Genomic DNA, 17,553 nt, shown 5'->3' on the forward strand with positions numbered 1-17,553 from the left:
GCCGCCGCCTGGGCCCCCTGCCGCCGCCTGGGCCCCCTGCCGCCGCCTCAGCATCAACACCATGCCAGAATAACAGTTTTTTCTGTATCAACACCATGTCAGAAGAACTGGTTTTCTTCAAATCAAACTTTATCACATGCGCCAAATACAACAAGTGTAGACTTTACCGTGAAGTGCTGACTTACAAGCCCTTAACCAACAGTGCAGTTCAAGAAGAGTTAACAATAAATAAAGTAAATTGTCCGGTGGCGATTTTATTAAATTGTTCAGCAGTCTTATGGCTTAGGGGTAGAAGCTGTTGAGGAGACTTTTGGTCCTAGACTTGGGTGCTCGGGTACCTCTTGCCGTCCGGTAGCTGGGAAAAAAACAGTCTATAACTTGGGTGACTGGAGTCTGACACCACCTATTATATAGGTCCTGGATGGCAGGAAGCTTGGCCCTAGTGATGTACTGGGCCGTTGGCACTACCCTCTGTAGCTCCTTAAGGTCTGTTGCTGAGCAGTTGCCATACCGGGTCAGGTTGCTCGATGGTGCAGCTGTAGAACCTTTTGAGGACCAGGGGACCCATGCCAAATCTTTTCAGTCTCCTGAGGGGGGGGAAAAGGTTTTGTCGTGCCCTCTTCACGAGTGTGTTTGGACCATGTTAGTTCATTGGTGATGTGGACACCAAGACACTTGAAACTCTCGACCCGCTCCACTACAGCCCTGTTGATGTTAATGTGGGCCTGTTCGGTCCACCTTTTCCTGTAGTCCACGATCAGCATGGCAAACGTGTAGTTGCCTACTCTTACCACCTGGGGGCGGCCCATCAGGATGTCCAGGATCCAGTTGCAGAGGGAGGTGTTCAGTCCCAGAGTCCTTAGCTTAGTGATGAGCTTTGTGTGCACTGTTGTGTTGAACACTGAGCTGTAGTCAATGAATAGCATTCTCACATAGGTGTTCCTTTTGTCCAGGTGGGAAAGGGCAGTGTGAGGTGCGATTGCGTCATCTGTGGATCTGTTGGGGCGGTATGCGTATTGGAGTGGGTCTAGGGTGTCCGTGAGGATGCTGTTGATGTGAACCATGACCAGCCTTCCAAAGCACTTCATGGCTCCCGACGTCAGTGCTTTGGGGCAATAGTCACTTAGGCAGTTTACCTTCGCTTCCTTGGGCACAGGGACGATGGTGGTCTGCTTGAAACATGTTGGTATTACAGAGTCGGTCAGGGAGAGGTTGGAAATGTCAGTGAAGACACTTGCCAGTTGGTCCACAAATGCTTTGAGTACACGTCCTGGTAATCCATCTGGCCCTGTGGACATAGGCCCTTTGGGTTGCCATTCTTTCTCTCTATATTCAGCTGTTAATAGGCTACATTTGGTAATTATGATATGTATTAAAAAGCGGTGTAATATAAGTTAGCAATGTAAGTCATTACTCTATTCTTTAGAATTACATTGTATTAATTGCATACATTTGTTTCTTGCTAGGATTTCTCAAAATAGGACGCAGCCCCTTTAAGACAAATGTTCCAAAAGACAGACCGTCATGGCTACAGTAGGCTAGGGAAGACAAATTCTAGGAGTCTTTTTGTAGCCATCTTTTAGCAGACTATCAAAAATTGCCAGGATATTGCTAGTATTTTCACTATTCAAGGTTCACTTTTGTACATCACTTTCCTGAAAAAGAAAATAGTAGATTGATGGGCACTTCTTTTTGCTTTGGACAGCTCGCGTGTGCTGTGTGAAGGCATCAACTCATGTTGGCTACTGCTGCAGAAGTTATGACATGCAGGAGCGTAGTGGTGTTTGAACGGCCAATCATATTGCTCAAATACAAGTAGCATGACTTTTCCGCGTGTATTCTTCAATGGTAGACCGCGACAGAGCAGGTAAATGTTGACCTGAAACGCAAAAAAAAAAAGCGCTGAAAAGTGACTGGCCCGGTCGGCCAATGAGATCCACTAGTTCTTGTGAGTGCACCAAGTTTGAGTGCGTTGACTTGTCAGTTTTAAATCCACTTTTTAAATCAAAGTTTGATATGTTTCAAATTGGATTGTATATCAATATGGATAACCCACCATTCTGCCTAGAATAGATAACATGCCAACATTGCATCCTCATGCAAAGTTAATCAATTCAACCATTGGCAGCCATATGCTTCCATACTCAACAGCTTGGCCAATAGATTCTATTTGAATGTAAACATTGAGCGACTCTTACTGCCCCGGCAGAGGACTCTTACTGCCCCGGCAGAGGACTCTTACTGCCCCGGCAGAGGACTCTTACTGCCCCGGCAGAGGACTCTTACTGCCCCGGCAGAGGACTCTTACTGCCCTTCTTACTGCCCTGGCAGAGGACTCTTACTGTTCTGGCAGTGGACTCCATCAAAGCCATCCTGGCACTTGCAGATGTACTCGCTGAAGACGTCCCCTCTGCGTTTCTGGCCAGTCACGTCGCAGAAGGCATCGTTCTTGCAGGGGTTTGGGTTGCAGGGCCCTGGGAAGCAAATAGAACGTATTATTAACTCTCATTGTACCAGGTAGGAGGGACCGCGATCACGTTCTCTTTCTACAGCAATGACTTGGGTCAAAGAGAGGCAAGGGAGGAGAATAGGGAAGAATAGCATTAGGGCAATACCTTGTAGTACAGAGACAGCCTCTCAGAAGCTTCCTCTAACACTGCCCATATACCATCTGTCGGAGTAACACCTTAAAATGAACCCTCAACACACCCATAGTGCTTTAGAAAGACTTGCTATAGGCCTTCATAACAGCTTGGGACTCCTTATAACTGGCCTACAAATAACTTTACAATTTAATAACTATACATGATACTAATTAAAATACCTAGCTATAATGGGACGGCAGGCAGCCTAGTGCTTAGAGCATTGGGCAAGTAACCGAAAGGTTGCTGGATCAAATCCCCGAGCAGACAAGGTAAAAATCTGTCATTCTGCCCCTGAACAAGGCAATTAACCCACTGTTCCCCGGTAGGCAATCATTGTAAATATGAATGTTGTTAACTGACTTGCCTAGTTAAATTTTTAAAAATACATTTTTAAAATGATGCTTTTGTGCAGATATATTGCTCCGTTGTCCTTACCAGTCTCGGTGTCATTGCACGTGTCCCCAGTATAGCCATCGGGGCAGATACAGATGAAGGTGGATCTGGGGCCAGTCACACAGCTCCCCCCATTACTGCAGACATTTATCTCACAGTAGTCACCTGGGAGAGGAGAACAGTGACCAATATTTAACCAGGAAGCCTAAGTCAGAAGACCCTCTTTCCAAAACAAAGGTTAAAAAGGAAATTGGTTATTCAACAATGTATTAAATAGTTTACTCTGTAGTGGCACACAGATCAGCATTGACACAATGTTTTGTTGCCTTGCAATTCCTACAAAGAGGCCTGGCATTTCCTGGTGACTCAGTAATAGAGTTAACAAACACACTGACACCTACCACACTGTCTACTCCTATTAGGAGAGTGGACTTGATTTGGACAGGTCAAGAGATGACACAGCACTGACTGTCATGAGTGGCTTGTCTGATGACACAGCGTTTCAAGACACACAGATACTGGAGGTTTCCAGTCACTAATGCGTCTGGCTCCAGCCTGGTCAGTCCACAGTGTTTCAAGCTTTTGGCATGAAGCTCACGGGGGGAATTCAGACCGTGCCTCCCAATAATCTCTACTTTCTCCTGAAGTGTGCACTTGTACACTCCTCCCCCCACAGAAACCATTGGATTGGTGTAGACATGGTGGAAACTCCCTATAGCCTATATTTCTTACAAGAGGAAAAACAATGCCACTAGGGGAAAGGGAAGCTATGTGGGGGAATTTGTACTTAATGCTGATGTTAGATTAGACTGGAGAAAGTCTAAATTTAGAACGAACTGACAAGTGGAAGAGTTATTTGTGAAGGAAGTGGGGAATAATAGCTGTGAACTGCCAACTGATCGCTGTGGACTATGTGAACCGATTGCTTTGAATTAGGGGGTCTGCGGACCCCACAAGACCATGGTGAAAAATGGCACGTTGGGGAGACTCAAAGCGTTCCGTCTCAGTGTTTCCCCTCCTTCTCCTACTCTGGCATCCAAACACACCACAACCTCTGGGCAAGTTTATCCAGGGTGAACATGGCTCTAACCTGTGCCAGTGGAGCTTGCGTCTTCATATCCTGTTTTGGGAACAGACTATATAAAAAAGGTGGTTTCAGTACAGTTCCCTCGAGCCAATCACAGATTAGAAGTGTTTGATTTCGATCGGATAAAGAAAACCTGCCACCTAATTGCCTTCCCCAAACCAACCAATTTAGATCAGAATTCTTCAAGGAAGGAAGGATGCCTTTTCAAAGTAATCAAAGGCCATCCAATGATATATATACATACACACACACACACACACACATATATATATCATTGGATGGCCTTTGATTACTATATACACACACACATACATATACATACACGTATTTGGGGAGTTTCTCAAATTCTTCTCTGCAGATCCTCTCAAGCTGTCAGGTTGGATGGAGAGTGTGGCAGCACAGCTATTTTCAGGTCTCTCCAGAGATGTTTGATCAGGTTCAAGTCTGGCCTCTGGCTGAGCCACTCAAGTACATTCAGAGACTTGTCCCGAAGCCACTCCGGCGTTGGCTTGATTGTGTGCTTAGGGTTGTTGTCCTATTGGAAGTTGAATTTTCACCACGGTTTGAGGTCCTGAACACTCTGGAGCAGGTTGGAGAGACTCCTGAACACTCTGGAGCAGGTTGGAGAGACTCCTGAACACTCTGGAGCAGGTTGGAGAGACTCCTGAACACTCTGGAGCAGGTTGGAGAGACTCCTGAACACTCTGGAGCAGGTTGGAGAGACTCCTGAACACTCTGGAGCAGGTTGGAGAGACTCCTGAACACTCTGGAGCAGGTTGGAGAGACTCCTGAACACTCTGGAGAAAATCTTCTCTCTCATGGTCTGAGAGTCCTTTAGGTGCCTTTTGACAAACTCCCAAGTAGGCGGTCATGTGCCTTTAACTGAGCAGTGGCTTCCGTCTGGCCACTCTACCATAAAGGCCCGGTTGGTGGAGTGCTGCAGAGATGGGAGAACCTTCCAGAAGGGCAGCCATCTCCACAGAGGAACTCTGGGGCTCTGTCAGTGACCATTGGTCACCTCCCTGACCAAGGCCCTTCTCCCCCGATTGCTCAGTTTGGCCAGCTCTAGGAAGAGTCTTGGTGGTTCCAAACATCTTCCATTTCCAAATGATGGAGGCCACTGTGTTTTTGGGAATCTTCAAAGCTGCAGAAATGTTTTGGTGCCCTTCCCCAAATCTGTGCCTTGACATAATCCTGTCTCTGAGCTCTATGGACAATTCCTTTGACCCCATGGCTTTGTCTTCGCTCTGACATGCACTGTCAACTGTGGGACCTTATATAGACAGGTGTGTGCATTTCCAAATCATGTCCAATCAATTTAAAATTACCACAGGTGGACTCCATTCAAGTTTTAGAAACATTTCAAGGATGATCAATGGAAACAGGATGCTCCTGAGCTCAATTTCAAGTCTCATAGCAAACGGTCTGAATCCTTATAAAAATAAATGAATTATTTACACATTCAATAAATTAGCAAATATTTCTAAAAACCTTTTTTCACTTTGTCAATATAGGGTATTGTGTGTACATTGCTGAGAATTGTTTATATATTTTTTTTTAATCCATTTCATAATAAGGCTGTAACATAAAATGTGTAAAAAGTATAGGGGTCTGGAAACATTCTGAAGTCACTGTACAGGGGTGGCAGGGTAGCCTAGTGGTTAGAGCGTTGGACTAGTAACCGGGAGGTTGTAAGTTCAAACCCCCGAGCTGACAAGGTACATATCTGTCTTTCTGCCACGGAACAGGCAGTTAACCCACTGTTCCTAGGCCGTCATTGAAAATAAGAATTTGTTCTTAACTGACTTGCCTAGTTAAATAAAGGTAAAATAAAAAATTAAAAACATCATTGGGGCCATCGTTCAAGACCTTTTAGTCTTCCTTGTCAGATCTTCATTTTTAAGAGGGAATTTACACAGGACATCATATCTTTTTCACAACGTAGCCTTACGCTATTTGGCAATAACCTGCTAATAGAAATAGATACAGAATAGATGTGCACCTGTGCATGATCCATTTCACCAACATCCTGTTATGCGATGTATCCCAAAACCGAGTCATCAACATGTCTTTCCCAGGGGTAGCAAGTGTTTTAGTAGTGTCATGGCCTTGTTGAGAGCGGCGTCTCAGTCTCTGGTGCAAACCTTTGGCAGCACCCACACCACTTACTCAATATTTCTGTTTGTTTATCTTTAGGAAGGAATGAAACCCACCTCTTCTTACTAGTGATAATCTCATTTATCAGGATATTATTTTTGATAAAACATAAAAATATTTTTGCACTGATTGGCTGTACTCGTACCAAAATTGTTTCCTTCATAGCTTGTTAGTAATCTTTTCAAAACAGGAAGCCAATGCGTTTTCAGCCCTTTTATTTCCATGACTGATCAAAACTTGTTTTAAATCGTGGCTCTCTTGTCCCTCTGCAGCAGCCATATGGTGAGCAATATGTTTGGAACATCAAATCGCAATACACATAAAATATTAAAACCCGGCACCTAAGTATTGTGGTATTACTGTAGCGTGAGGTCCGTGGCAATTCCCAGCCCCACTTCCTACTACGCAGCAGACAGCTCCTTTCGAAAAACATTGAGTGCCAAGTAAAATGTAGCCCATGTTGAAAGAATGACCGTCAGAACAATGACCTAACTCATTAGGGTACACCGAAGCAAAATGTTTTGCAATGAAAACAAAATGGAGTATCCGAGTTCTCTTCCATTTCATGCCTTGCTGAACACAGCCCTGGTCTTCGAAACTGAAATGTGGATAATGTGCTACTTACTGGGTTTCTGTGAGTAAATTGAATTAGAGACACATTTGTCAAGGTGGTTGCAGCTTTAAAACGGTGGTCTAACCACCACGACTCCTTAGAAATGGCCTAAATAAGCACACTGGGACATAAAATAGCTACTTAACTCATTTTCTTCTCCAAATAAAAACAGCTAATTCAGTATTGCTGTTCTGCAGAAGCTACCTAACCAACATCAAGTGATCATAGGGAGGTGGTTTATTAACTTCTATGTTGTCAACACATTTCAGTGATAACCTGTGGCTTTCCTTATAGCCAAAGTTTCACTTTCATTTATTGAGAAATCATTTCGCTTCCACAAATAGTTCCTGCCTTTAAATTATTATTATTATTTTTTTATCCTGATGGCATCTGTTGATAAAACAAAACTAAGTGGTGGACTCATTTAAAAAGTTCAAAAATTATTCAAGATGTATTTGTATTTAACCTTTATTTGGGCATGGGGAGTCCAGCCACAGCAATTCATCATCTTTCTATCCTCAGTAATGAATAGGAATGGAGAAGGAATTTAGACAGGGTGGAGTTTATAAGGGATTTTCTGACTCATCGGCAGTTGGTCATGGAATTGGAATTTCCATATACTTCCTGAATGGACAAGAAATGAAATTGGCCCCAACTCATGGTGAGGCATGGGGAGTCGATCATCTTTCATTCATCATCTTTCTATCCTCAGTATTAAATGGGAATGGAGACCGAGCATAGGCTGGAGGTTAGAAATACTCTGACTCATTGGCAGCAATCGACATGTTTGATCAGCTGATCTGGTTGATTAGTCTCCCTCTCTCAACAGAAATTTGAGTCAAGTGTTAAGTCTGAGGAGACTGTAGGCTAGAGACACTTGTAATCACCCTCACCGATTAATATTCAGTCTCTGTGAGAGAATATAAAAAGGAGGTCAATGATTAAGAGTTAATAGCAGTTGAATAAACATGCCCTGATAAGTGTCTACAGTGGCGGTTTTAAGTGTTGACCTCTGCTCACATTAACAACAGGATCCCACCACACCAGGACCCCACTACTGCCACTAAATGTAACTAGTGTGTACTTGATATACTCTAAGTGGACAAAACATTAAGATTGTCTGACCAGGTGAATTCAAGTGAAAGCTATGATCTCTTTTTGATGTCACCTGTTAAATCCACTTCAAATCAGTGTAGATGAAGGAGTGTAGATGAAGGGGAGGAGACAGGTTAAAGAATGATTTTTAAGCATTGAGATAATTGAGACATGGATTGTGTATGTGTGCCATTCAGAGGGTGAATGGCCAAGACAAAACATTGAACAGGGTATGTTAGTAAGTTCCAAGCTTTGTTTCAAGAACTGCAATGCTGCTGGGTTTTTCCACACAAGAGTTTCCCGTGTGTATCAAGAAATGGTCCACCAACCAAAGGACATCCAACTGTGGGAGTCAACATGGGCCAGCATCCCTGTGGAACGCTTTCGACGCCTTGTAGAGTCCATGCTCCGATGAATTGAAGCAGTTCTGAGGGCAAAAGGCAGGGTGCAACTCAACATTGCCAAGGTGTTCCTAATGTTTAGTATACTGGTGTATGAGAAGGCATGTCCCCTCATTATACGCCAGCCAGTCAGCTCAGTGTGGCAGCCAGGGTTGACAGGCCCACATGGCAGTTTGTTACTGTTATTGTAAAACTCTAGTGAGTAACAGCCCGAGTCTTTCAGGTATTTTTATGCCATTGTAATTCTTGGGCGGGCCGCCTAAGTGTATTTTCGGGTTGCCTAAGTCCAAACAGTGTAAACATTTTTTACAAAATAATTTAAAAAATATGAGTGTAAACTTAAAAACGGAAAAGATAATGGACCGATAATATATTGAAGCAATAAGGCCCGAGGGGGCTTGTGGTATACGGCCAATATAACACAGCTAAGTTCTTATGCACGACGCAACACGGAGTGCCTGGATATACAACCCTTAGCCGTGGTATATTGGCCATATACAAAAAAAAAAAACACAGAAAACAGAGGTGCCTTGTTGCTATTATAAACTAGTTACCAACGTAATTCGAGCAGCAAAAATAAATATTTTGTCATACCCGTGGTATACGGTCTGATATTCCATGGCTGTCAGCGAATCAGCTTTCAGGGCTCGAACCACTCAGTTTATAATTATAAATAATATAATCTTTGAGAACTAACAATCACCAAAATAAAATACAGTCAGGGAGAATTGAAATATCCAAAAACAATGAATATAGCCACATTCATTTTGTTCTTATGTTTGAGCAAAATAACATGTCAAAATGCATAAATTCGCAGGAAACGACCTTTAAAACTGCAAAGTTAAAACTGCAGAATATGTAGGATCGCATTAAATTGGCTTAAAAATACAAACAGTTCTCTACCACCAAGATCGGGGCCTCAAACTCTAAAATGTTGCCGTGCCAACAAACTGACCGCGGTCATTACCATGCACCCTGCCACCATCTAAGCCCCTTCTTGATCCAAAAAGAAAACTTGCCTTTCCCCATGTCCCTGCGGGTCCAAATACCACAGAAAGGCTTCTGCCACATGACTCACCATCTAATCAGGAGGTCTACAGACAGACAGAGAGATTGGATTTGAGTTAGGACATGAGTTGACCATGTAAGTAAACGCCTCCTGCGTTATAGTCGGAGGAAATACATTTCCCTGTATAGAAACCATCTGAGGTTTTGGGTTTAAGAGTTCCAAGAAATGAGGAGTCACCCAACAGGCACGCACCGACAAGGGTGACCAACAAGGGTGACCAACAGGCACCGACAAGGGTAAATCATGAGTAAGGGTGCACACCTAATTACACATCTAGAAGTAGGCCTAGGCTACCTGGCCTACGCACAAATGTAGGTCTATAAATGTGCCCATTTCTGATTGTCCACCACTAAATGAGCTGTGGAGCTTCTCAAAGTAATTTTTCTTCACCTCAAACAGCAGGTAACAAAGTCTGTTGTTAGAATGATAATATTTCCTCAATGTATTGGACAAATATTTGTAATGAGTCATAAATAACCGATTAGGTTTTCACATTTACATTTGATTAATTTAGCAGAAGTTCTTATCCAGAGTGACTTAATTAACAGGAGAAATTAGGGTTAAGTGCTTTGCTCAAGGGCACAGAGATTTTTTTCACCTTGTCAGCTCGGGATTCAAACCAGTGACCTTTTAGTAACTGGCCTAAAGCTCTTACCCGCTAAGCTACCTGGCGCCCCTACTTCTTATCGCTTGCACATGTAACCTACAGCTGTGTCTGTCCCGAGTTCACTGGAGCAAGTAACCTACAGGTGTGTCTGTCCCGAGTTCACTGGAGCAAGTAACTGTGTGCCCAGAATATTTTATAGAATGTTGCAAGTTTGCTAGCGGGAGCTTCTACTGGACACAGTTGATAGTTTACAGACAGGCCATCATAGCCAATGTGATTTGTAGAATATTTGTCACATGTAGAGCACCAGCCAAAGTCTAATGACTTAGTGCCATAGGCGCCAAATGGGAACCGGGGGGGGGGGGTCGATATTCATTAAGCACCAAAGAAGAAGATAGCACAATGAAACTAAGGGAATATACCTGAACTTAGGCTACAGTAGCCTCCATGAGTTTCATGCAATACACTAGTGTATTATTATTTTAACTAGGCAAGTCCGTTAAGTACACATTCTTACTTACAATGATGGCGTACCAGGGATCAGTGGGTTAACTGCCTTCTTTGGCTGAACAGATTTTTACCTTGTCAGCTCGGAGATTCAATTAAGAACCTGTCGGTCTCTGCATGACTACCATTTTTCTGTGTTACACTTCAGGTGGTGTATAACCAGCAGAAACTTATCTTGCAAAAACATCTCAACTGTGGAAGGTTTTAATCAAGTGAGCCTCATTGGTGGCCACAAAATAACACTGCGAAGTTTGAATGGAGTTTGGCTACATCATGGGATGGCGTTTAAAATATTTAACACAGCAGATTGGAATGTGGGACGAGCGACAATGATTGAAGCCCGAATTAGAATGTTCCATACTGCGATGAAAGATTCATTAGCCGGGTCGTTATTCAAAATTAATATGAGACCCAAATCGGTTGACATTAAAAGTAAAGTCGTCAGAACAAAATGAGACAGGTCCCCAAAGGCTGGACCATACTGGCACTGCAGATGGCAAGGGCTATGGCAGGCAGCAGCCTTTTGAATGGTTCATAGGACAAACACACACTAGAAATCGAGCAATTGGCCCTGCAGTCCAGCTATATTTAGCCTCGTCTCTCTCAGCTGACTGGAGTGGTCTTGTTGTGAGAAGAACTACGCCTCAGCATGACACATAACATGGCTTTGCACTTCCTTCCCCACAAGTCCGAAGACAGGGGACCAGTGACCCTGATTCCTACCATGGAACCAACCCAAACTATACTGGCTCTGATATTGTCCTTTGCAGCAACTATTGTAGATGCATAACCAGGCCAGCCCAGTAAAGCTCAGCTCCTGTCATATCAGGCACTGAATCTTACACTGAGCCTTCCCAGTCAAAGCTCCCTATAACAAACTCCATGCCTTCATTCTCAGACCCTTCAGTTCTTCCCTGGTCTTGTAGACATTTTATATGACACTGCTGGGGCAGGATGAAGACCAAAACAGTGGCCTTTCCTTGGCTCCCTGGTGCAGCAGGGCTGCTGGTGGTTCAGTAACATGGAAAGGGTTCAGTAAGGAAAGTGTAGGGACAGGTATAGTGCCTTCAGAAAGAATTCACACCCTTCGACTTTTTCCACATATTGTTACAGGCTGACTTTTTTTTTTTTTACTGGCCTACCCACACAATACCCCATAATGTTGAGGTAGAATTATGTTTTTAGAAATGTTTACAATTTAAGAAAAAAATTTAAGCTGAAATAAGTCAATAAGTATTCAACCCCTTTGTTATGACAAGCATAAATAAGTTCAGGAGTAAAAATTATCTTAACAAGTTGCATGGACTCACTGTGTGCAATAATAGTGTCTACCTCATCTCTGTACCCCACACATACAAGTGTCTGTAAGGTCTCTCAGTCAAGCAGTGAATTTCAAAACACAGATTCAACTACAAAGACCAGAGAGGTTTTCCAATGCCTCGCAAAGAAGGGCACCTATCGGTGGATGGGTAAAGATAAACAAAAACAACACTGAAGAAGCCTTTGAGCATGGTGAAGTTATTAATTACGCTTTGGATGGTGTATGAATACCCCCCGTCACTACAATACAGGCATCCTTCCTAAGTCAGTTGCCAGAGAGGAAGGAAACGGCTCAGGGATTTCACCATGAAGCCAATGGTGACTTTAAAACAGTTAGTTTAATGGCTGTGATAGGAGGACTGAGGATGGATCAACAACATTGTAGTTACTCCACAATACCAACCTAAATGAAAGTGAAAAGAAGGAAGCCTGTACAGAATGCAAAAATACCAAAACATGTATCCTGTTTGCCATAAGCCACTGAAGTAATACTTCAAAAAATGTGACAAAGCAATTCACTTTTTGTCCTGAATACAAAGTATTGGATTTGCCCCAAACATACAACTGAGTACCACTCTCCATGTTTTCAAGCATAATGGTGGATGCATCATGTTATGGGTATGCTTGGAATCGTTAAGGACTGGGGAGTTTTTCCAGGATGAAAAAATAAAAAAAAGCTAAGCACTGGCAAAATCCAGGAGCAAAAGCTGATTCTGCTTTCCACCAGACAAGATGAATTCACCTTTCAGCAGGACAATAACCTAAAACAAGGCCAAATCTACACTGGAATTGATTACGAAGAATACATTGAATGTTCCAGATTGGCGAGTTAGATTTTCAAGTAGATTGATGTCAAAACTATGGCAAGACCTTAAAATGGTAGTCTAGCAATGATCAACAACCAGAGCTGGAAGAACTTAGAAAACAATAAATGGGAAAATGTTGCACAATCCAGGTGTGGAAAGCTCTTAAAGACCAGAAACACTCACTGCTGCACTTATGTAAATTACATTTCTGTATTTCATTTTCAATAAATGTGCAATAATGGAATTGATTTTGAATTCAGGCTGTAACACAATACAATGTGGAATAGGCCAAAGGGTATGATGAATACTTTCTGCATGGCTTGCAGAGGCCATTTGTGGCAGGAAGTTCCCAGATTTTTGGCTGAACTCTGAAGTCTGCCTCTGCCGGCAACATCCAGAGAAGTGACTCAATGTTTGGGTTGCTGCAGCCGCCACACCTATTTACCGTGGCTAGTCTAATGCCCTTGAGAAGAGAATTGAGTGACTATTTTAGGGCAGGGACTTTCTCCTTTAAAGCTGCAATCCGTAGCGGTGAACCCGCCACGTCCATTTGCGAGATTACAAAGACATTACTTCACACAACTAACCGTTTTTTCCCCATCATTGATCATCATTGCATGCACAATAACACAGCAGAGTACTATGATTTTTTTTTTACAACGATGCTGGATGCTCATTTCCTCAAAACAAAATGCGCCTGGGGGGCGGCCATTGTTTTGCGGATTTCTCAAAATTATACAGTCTATACAAACGTGTGTAGCATTAAACCAGAGCTTAAATTAAAATCGGAGAAAAGCAAACCCAATGTGTGACCCGTTCCAAGAAGCTTGGTGAATGTCGCACATCACTACTTCACAGGAGACATTTGAATGTTTTTTAATCAAAATGTGTTTTTGGCAGAAATGCGTTCTGGAACATGTGAACTTTAATGTGGCTTAATAACAAACATGTATGCCATCTGTAAATACAAATAAAAATCATTAAAACTACGAGCCTAATTGGTTTAGCCACAGAAAAAGACAGGAACCTTCCCGCTAGCCATAATTAGCTGAGATAATGAATGGGCTGGACATGCTGAGAGATGAGTTTGGATTAGTCTGCCATGTAGCACGCTTCTGTTTATAACATGAGCTGCTCAGTATGTGTAGATAATCCTTGCTACCGCTGCTTTTTTGAAAGATAATGTTAGCCATGGAGATATGCAAAAGTGTTGCTACTGCTCTCAACATTGCTGCACAGAATTTAGCAGGTGCTATCGACAAAGATCAGTGGGAAAATAGTTGTGATGGGACTACTTTTCTGCACAAGGTTACTGAACCGGTGTGACTTGACACAACGGGCCAAACAAGCTGCAGTAACCTACAAACCAAACGGAAAAGACACGCTACCGTGAAGCGTTCATCCAAGAGTCTAATTCCATTTTCATATATTGTACATTTCTAATTGTCAGAAAGTCCTTTTCATGCAAGTTACATCTATGATTGGTTCAGATTTGATCCGGTCCGGACCAACCAAATTTGGTCTTACTTGGGGGCAGAGGTCCTTAAAAGAATAGTCAGTGTTAGGCTTGGGCGGTATCCAGATTTTAATATTGTCATACCGTCCTTCTCTCATCCTGGGATTTACGGTATTACCAACATAGCACACAAGGGGGCACTAAAACATAAGACAAGTCCATTTGGCCTCTTACCAGAATGCTAACAAAATTAGCACAAACAATGAAATCACAGACGCTGTTAGCTAAATGCTAACGAGCAAAAACTAACAAACTAATTGCAAAGACAGGCAAATCCAACTCATACAGTAATACAAGCGTAGCTACCGAATGTCATTTTCGATGAGTGTGGACATTTACGAGCGAACGTGAACAAGGGAAATTTTGCAAAGTTCAGTAGCTGTGTTTTTTCCTAAAGAAGAAACAGCAGCAGATGGGAGAACAACAGACAAGGGGGGGAAAAAAACGCTAGTAGGATGCACAGGGAAAAAAATGGCAACTGTACAGAACTCAACCAGAGCTCTTTGACTTCTGGCATTAAAGCCATTATAGGATATCTGATGGCAAACATTTAGTAATATATTGTATACGTGTGTAACTTCATCACCTCCCATGGGCCACACAGAAAAAAATTAACTAGCTGATATATACAGAACGCTATGGACTCACCAGCTCCCACGTTCTCCGGTTGTGCTATTTACAAACAAACACGTGACTGGCTCAACTGTTCTGGAGGACTACGGTAAGCATTAGAATGTAAAATAATGTGTAATGAAGAACTCAATCTGCTTTCTCTCTTAACGTATTGCACAAGTTAACTGCAGGTATTAACTTTAAAAGTAGCTACAGATGTTCACATTTATTGAAAAACGTTTTTTTTTAAATAGTTGACAGCATTAAAAAAAAACATCCCTTGGCTTTTACCAAATACCCCAGGATACAGTATACCACCTAGCCTAGTCAGTGTGTAGAATAAGACCCAAATAAGCAAAACAGGATATTGCATATTTATACCTGTTAGAACCTATTTAGAATACATCACCATGAAGAGAATGACATTAATTTCCATAATTATGCATTTCTGTGTAGTACAGATCAGGGACCCATAATGAAATTCAGTTATCGGGTGTAAAGCCACTTCACTTACTGTAGTTCAATAACCAAAATAGATTTTTTTCAAAGTCAGGGTGTCATGTTGTCGCTGACACCCCATTCTTTCTGCAGACATTAAAGAGTTTTTGAGAAACAAATTCAAGAAAACTTTCCATTTTCAGTTGTTCCAGTAAATGTGTTTTTGTAAAATGTTCAGTGTAAATTGTTAAAATGTGTCCTTGTGCCTAGAGTTGTATGGTGAGATAAACTTTGAAATCGGAGACTCGATTGCTTAGGCATATCAAACTGAAAAGTAGGATAGCGCTGGTCACAAAATGTCCACTTTTCTAACGACAGTTGAGGATGAAGGCAACAGTCTTGTATGTCCTTTCTAGTCGCCCACATCTCCTGGGCGCAAACAAAGCAGTGCCAACGACATGCGGATGAGAGTTGGACAAACATAATGGACACTACTGTGAGCAGCACTTTGCCCTTAGGTGTGTGAGTTCTTTCATAAGGGATGTTTTTATACTTAACTACTCATGCCTTAAGATTTTTTTGCCTGGTGTTTGTGCCTGGTTTGTGAGGCACTGTAACCAAGAAAGGCTTATGTTATCTTTAAACCTACATAGAATAGTAGTTGGTTGATAGTAGTTTAAGCACAATCGCTACCGCGGGAGTGATACAAATTAGATTAGCCACGTCAGACTTAACCAACCACTACTGTTGATAACAAGTGTGTTTAAAACTGTCCATTGCATATTGTTAGAGCAAATAAAGCAACATATATATATTTTTTTTTACATATTCAAAGCAAAACGTGCTCGATTCGATGCGGCAATGTGTTCCAGTGACTCACTCAAATAACTCTCCAATTCCCAACACAGGAATGCGCGGTTGTTACTTTGGGAAAATAACTGAATTGGTATTGCCACTTATGCCAGGCTTGGAATGTCTACCTCTTACCCACACACTGTCGAAATATATCAATTGCACCACTTTCCGAAGAAAAAAACACTCATGACACCATCGACTGATGTCAACCGACACACGGCATGCTAAACGCATTATAAAGGTTAACTATAAACAAACAAAAATACTTACCATTCACTATGTAAATGGCACCAACCAGAAAACAAAGAGCAAATAGTTGTATGGAGAAGGCGAAACAAGTTTGGGTCTTCATTGTGGACTCTTTCTTTGAACTCTTGCGGACGTTTGGACGACTCCTCAGCTCTGACAAAAACACAGCTGCTCGGTGTAGTGTTGCTTGTGTTGAGATTGGGCGAGTTCCTTTTGTCATGGCCCGGTGCTCCGGGTAGGTGGTCATTTATTTAAGGCCCTGGACCTCTCACCCGGGGCACCGGGCCACGGAAAACGAAATCGCCCAATGTGCGCTAGCAGGCGTCAGAGTGAGCACGTGCATCTCTGCTTCCATCCAATTACATTATGTTTTATAATTGTAAGCTCTCTCCGGGGGTGTGATTTAAAAAACGGTTGAATGTAAATATAGCGCTGTGAAAAGGCGTGGGCAGCAACTGTCAGAGTGAGAATGGTAAATTGATTGTAAATGCATAAATAGGTATACTATTGCACAGCGGTCTTAAGGCACTGCATGTCAGTGCTAGAGGTTTCACTACAGACCCTGGTTCGATTCCGGGCTGTATTACAACCGGCCGTGATCTCCCATATGGCGGTGCACAATTGGCCCAGCGTTGTCCGTGTTAGAGGAGGGTTTGGCTGGGCTGTCATTGTAAAATAATACTTTGTTCTTAACTGACTAAATCAATAAAGGTTAAATAAAAACATCTGTCTATAGTAAGGGGGGTTTACCTGCCGGAGATTTGGTGGAATGATATTTCACTTCACACGTTAGAATAGGAGATAATATAATAGCATGGAATGGATGGAACAGAATATAATAAGATACTTAGAGACTTTACTGTCCACCTGGTTAGAACAGAAAAAGCTAATGGAAAAGTGATCATATTTTCATTATTAAAAAATAAAAATGTTTAAACTATTGTTTATGGAAAGCTTTTTCAATGTGTTTTGTACCTGATAAGCCAGGAATGTGGCTTTACATTGGTACATACATTAAACTGGATAACTAACTACTGTACTCTCTCTGTTTTACATTGGTACATACATTAAACTGGATAACTAACTACTGTACTCTCTCTGTTTTACATTGGTACATACATTAAACTGGATAACTAACTACTGTACTCTCTCTATTTTACATTGGTACATACATTAAACTGGA

General features: G+C 42.2%; 1 protein-coding gene across 3 annotated transcripts in view; it reads right to left on the bottom strand.

The window, feature by feature from the left end:
• Nucleotides 1-16,679, bottom strand: part of LOC109897704 (lactadherin) — a 41,529-nt gene extending 24,850 nt beyond the window's left edge. Inside the window, exons 1-3 of one of the 3 annotated variants that reach the window (XM_020492229.2) lie at nt 16,392-16,679; nt 3,081-3,203; nt 2,343-2,474 (exon numbers count right to left, since the gene is read on the bottom strand). In XM_020492229.2, the coding sequence (XP_020347818.2) occupies nt 2,343-2,474; nt 3,081-3,203; nt 16,392-16,617 (481 nt within the window). In that variant the 5' untranslated portion in view covers nt 16,618-16,679. The remainder of the gene's footprint in view (nt 1-2,342; nt 2,475-3,080; nt 3,204-16,391) is intronic. The other 2 variants (XM_020492228.2, XM_031833029.1) reach the window with 2 other exon arrangements.
• Nucleotides 16,680-17,553: the final 874 nt, after the last annotated feature.

This window comes from Oncorhynchus kisutch, linkage group LG10 (assembly GCF_002021735.2).
Source record: "Oncorhynchus kisutch isolate 150728-3 linkage group LG10, Okis_V2, whole genome shotgun sequence".
Taxonomy (NCBI): Eukaryota; Metazoa; Chordata; class Actinopteri; order Salmoniformes; family Salmonidae; genus Oncorhynchus; species Oncorhynchus kisutch.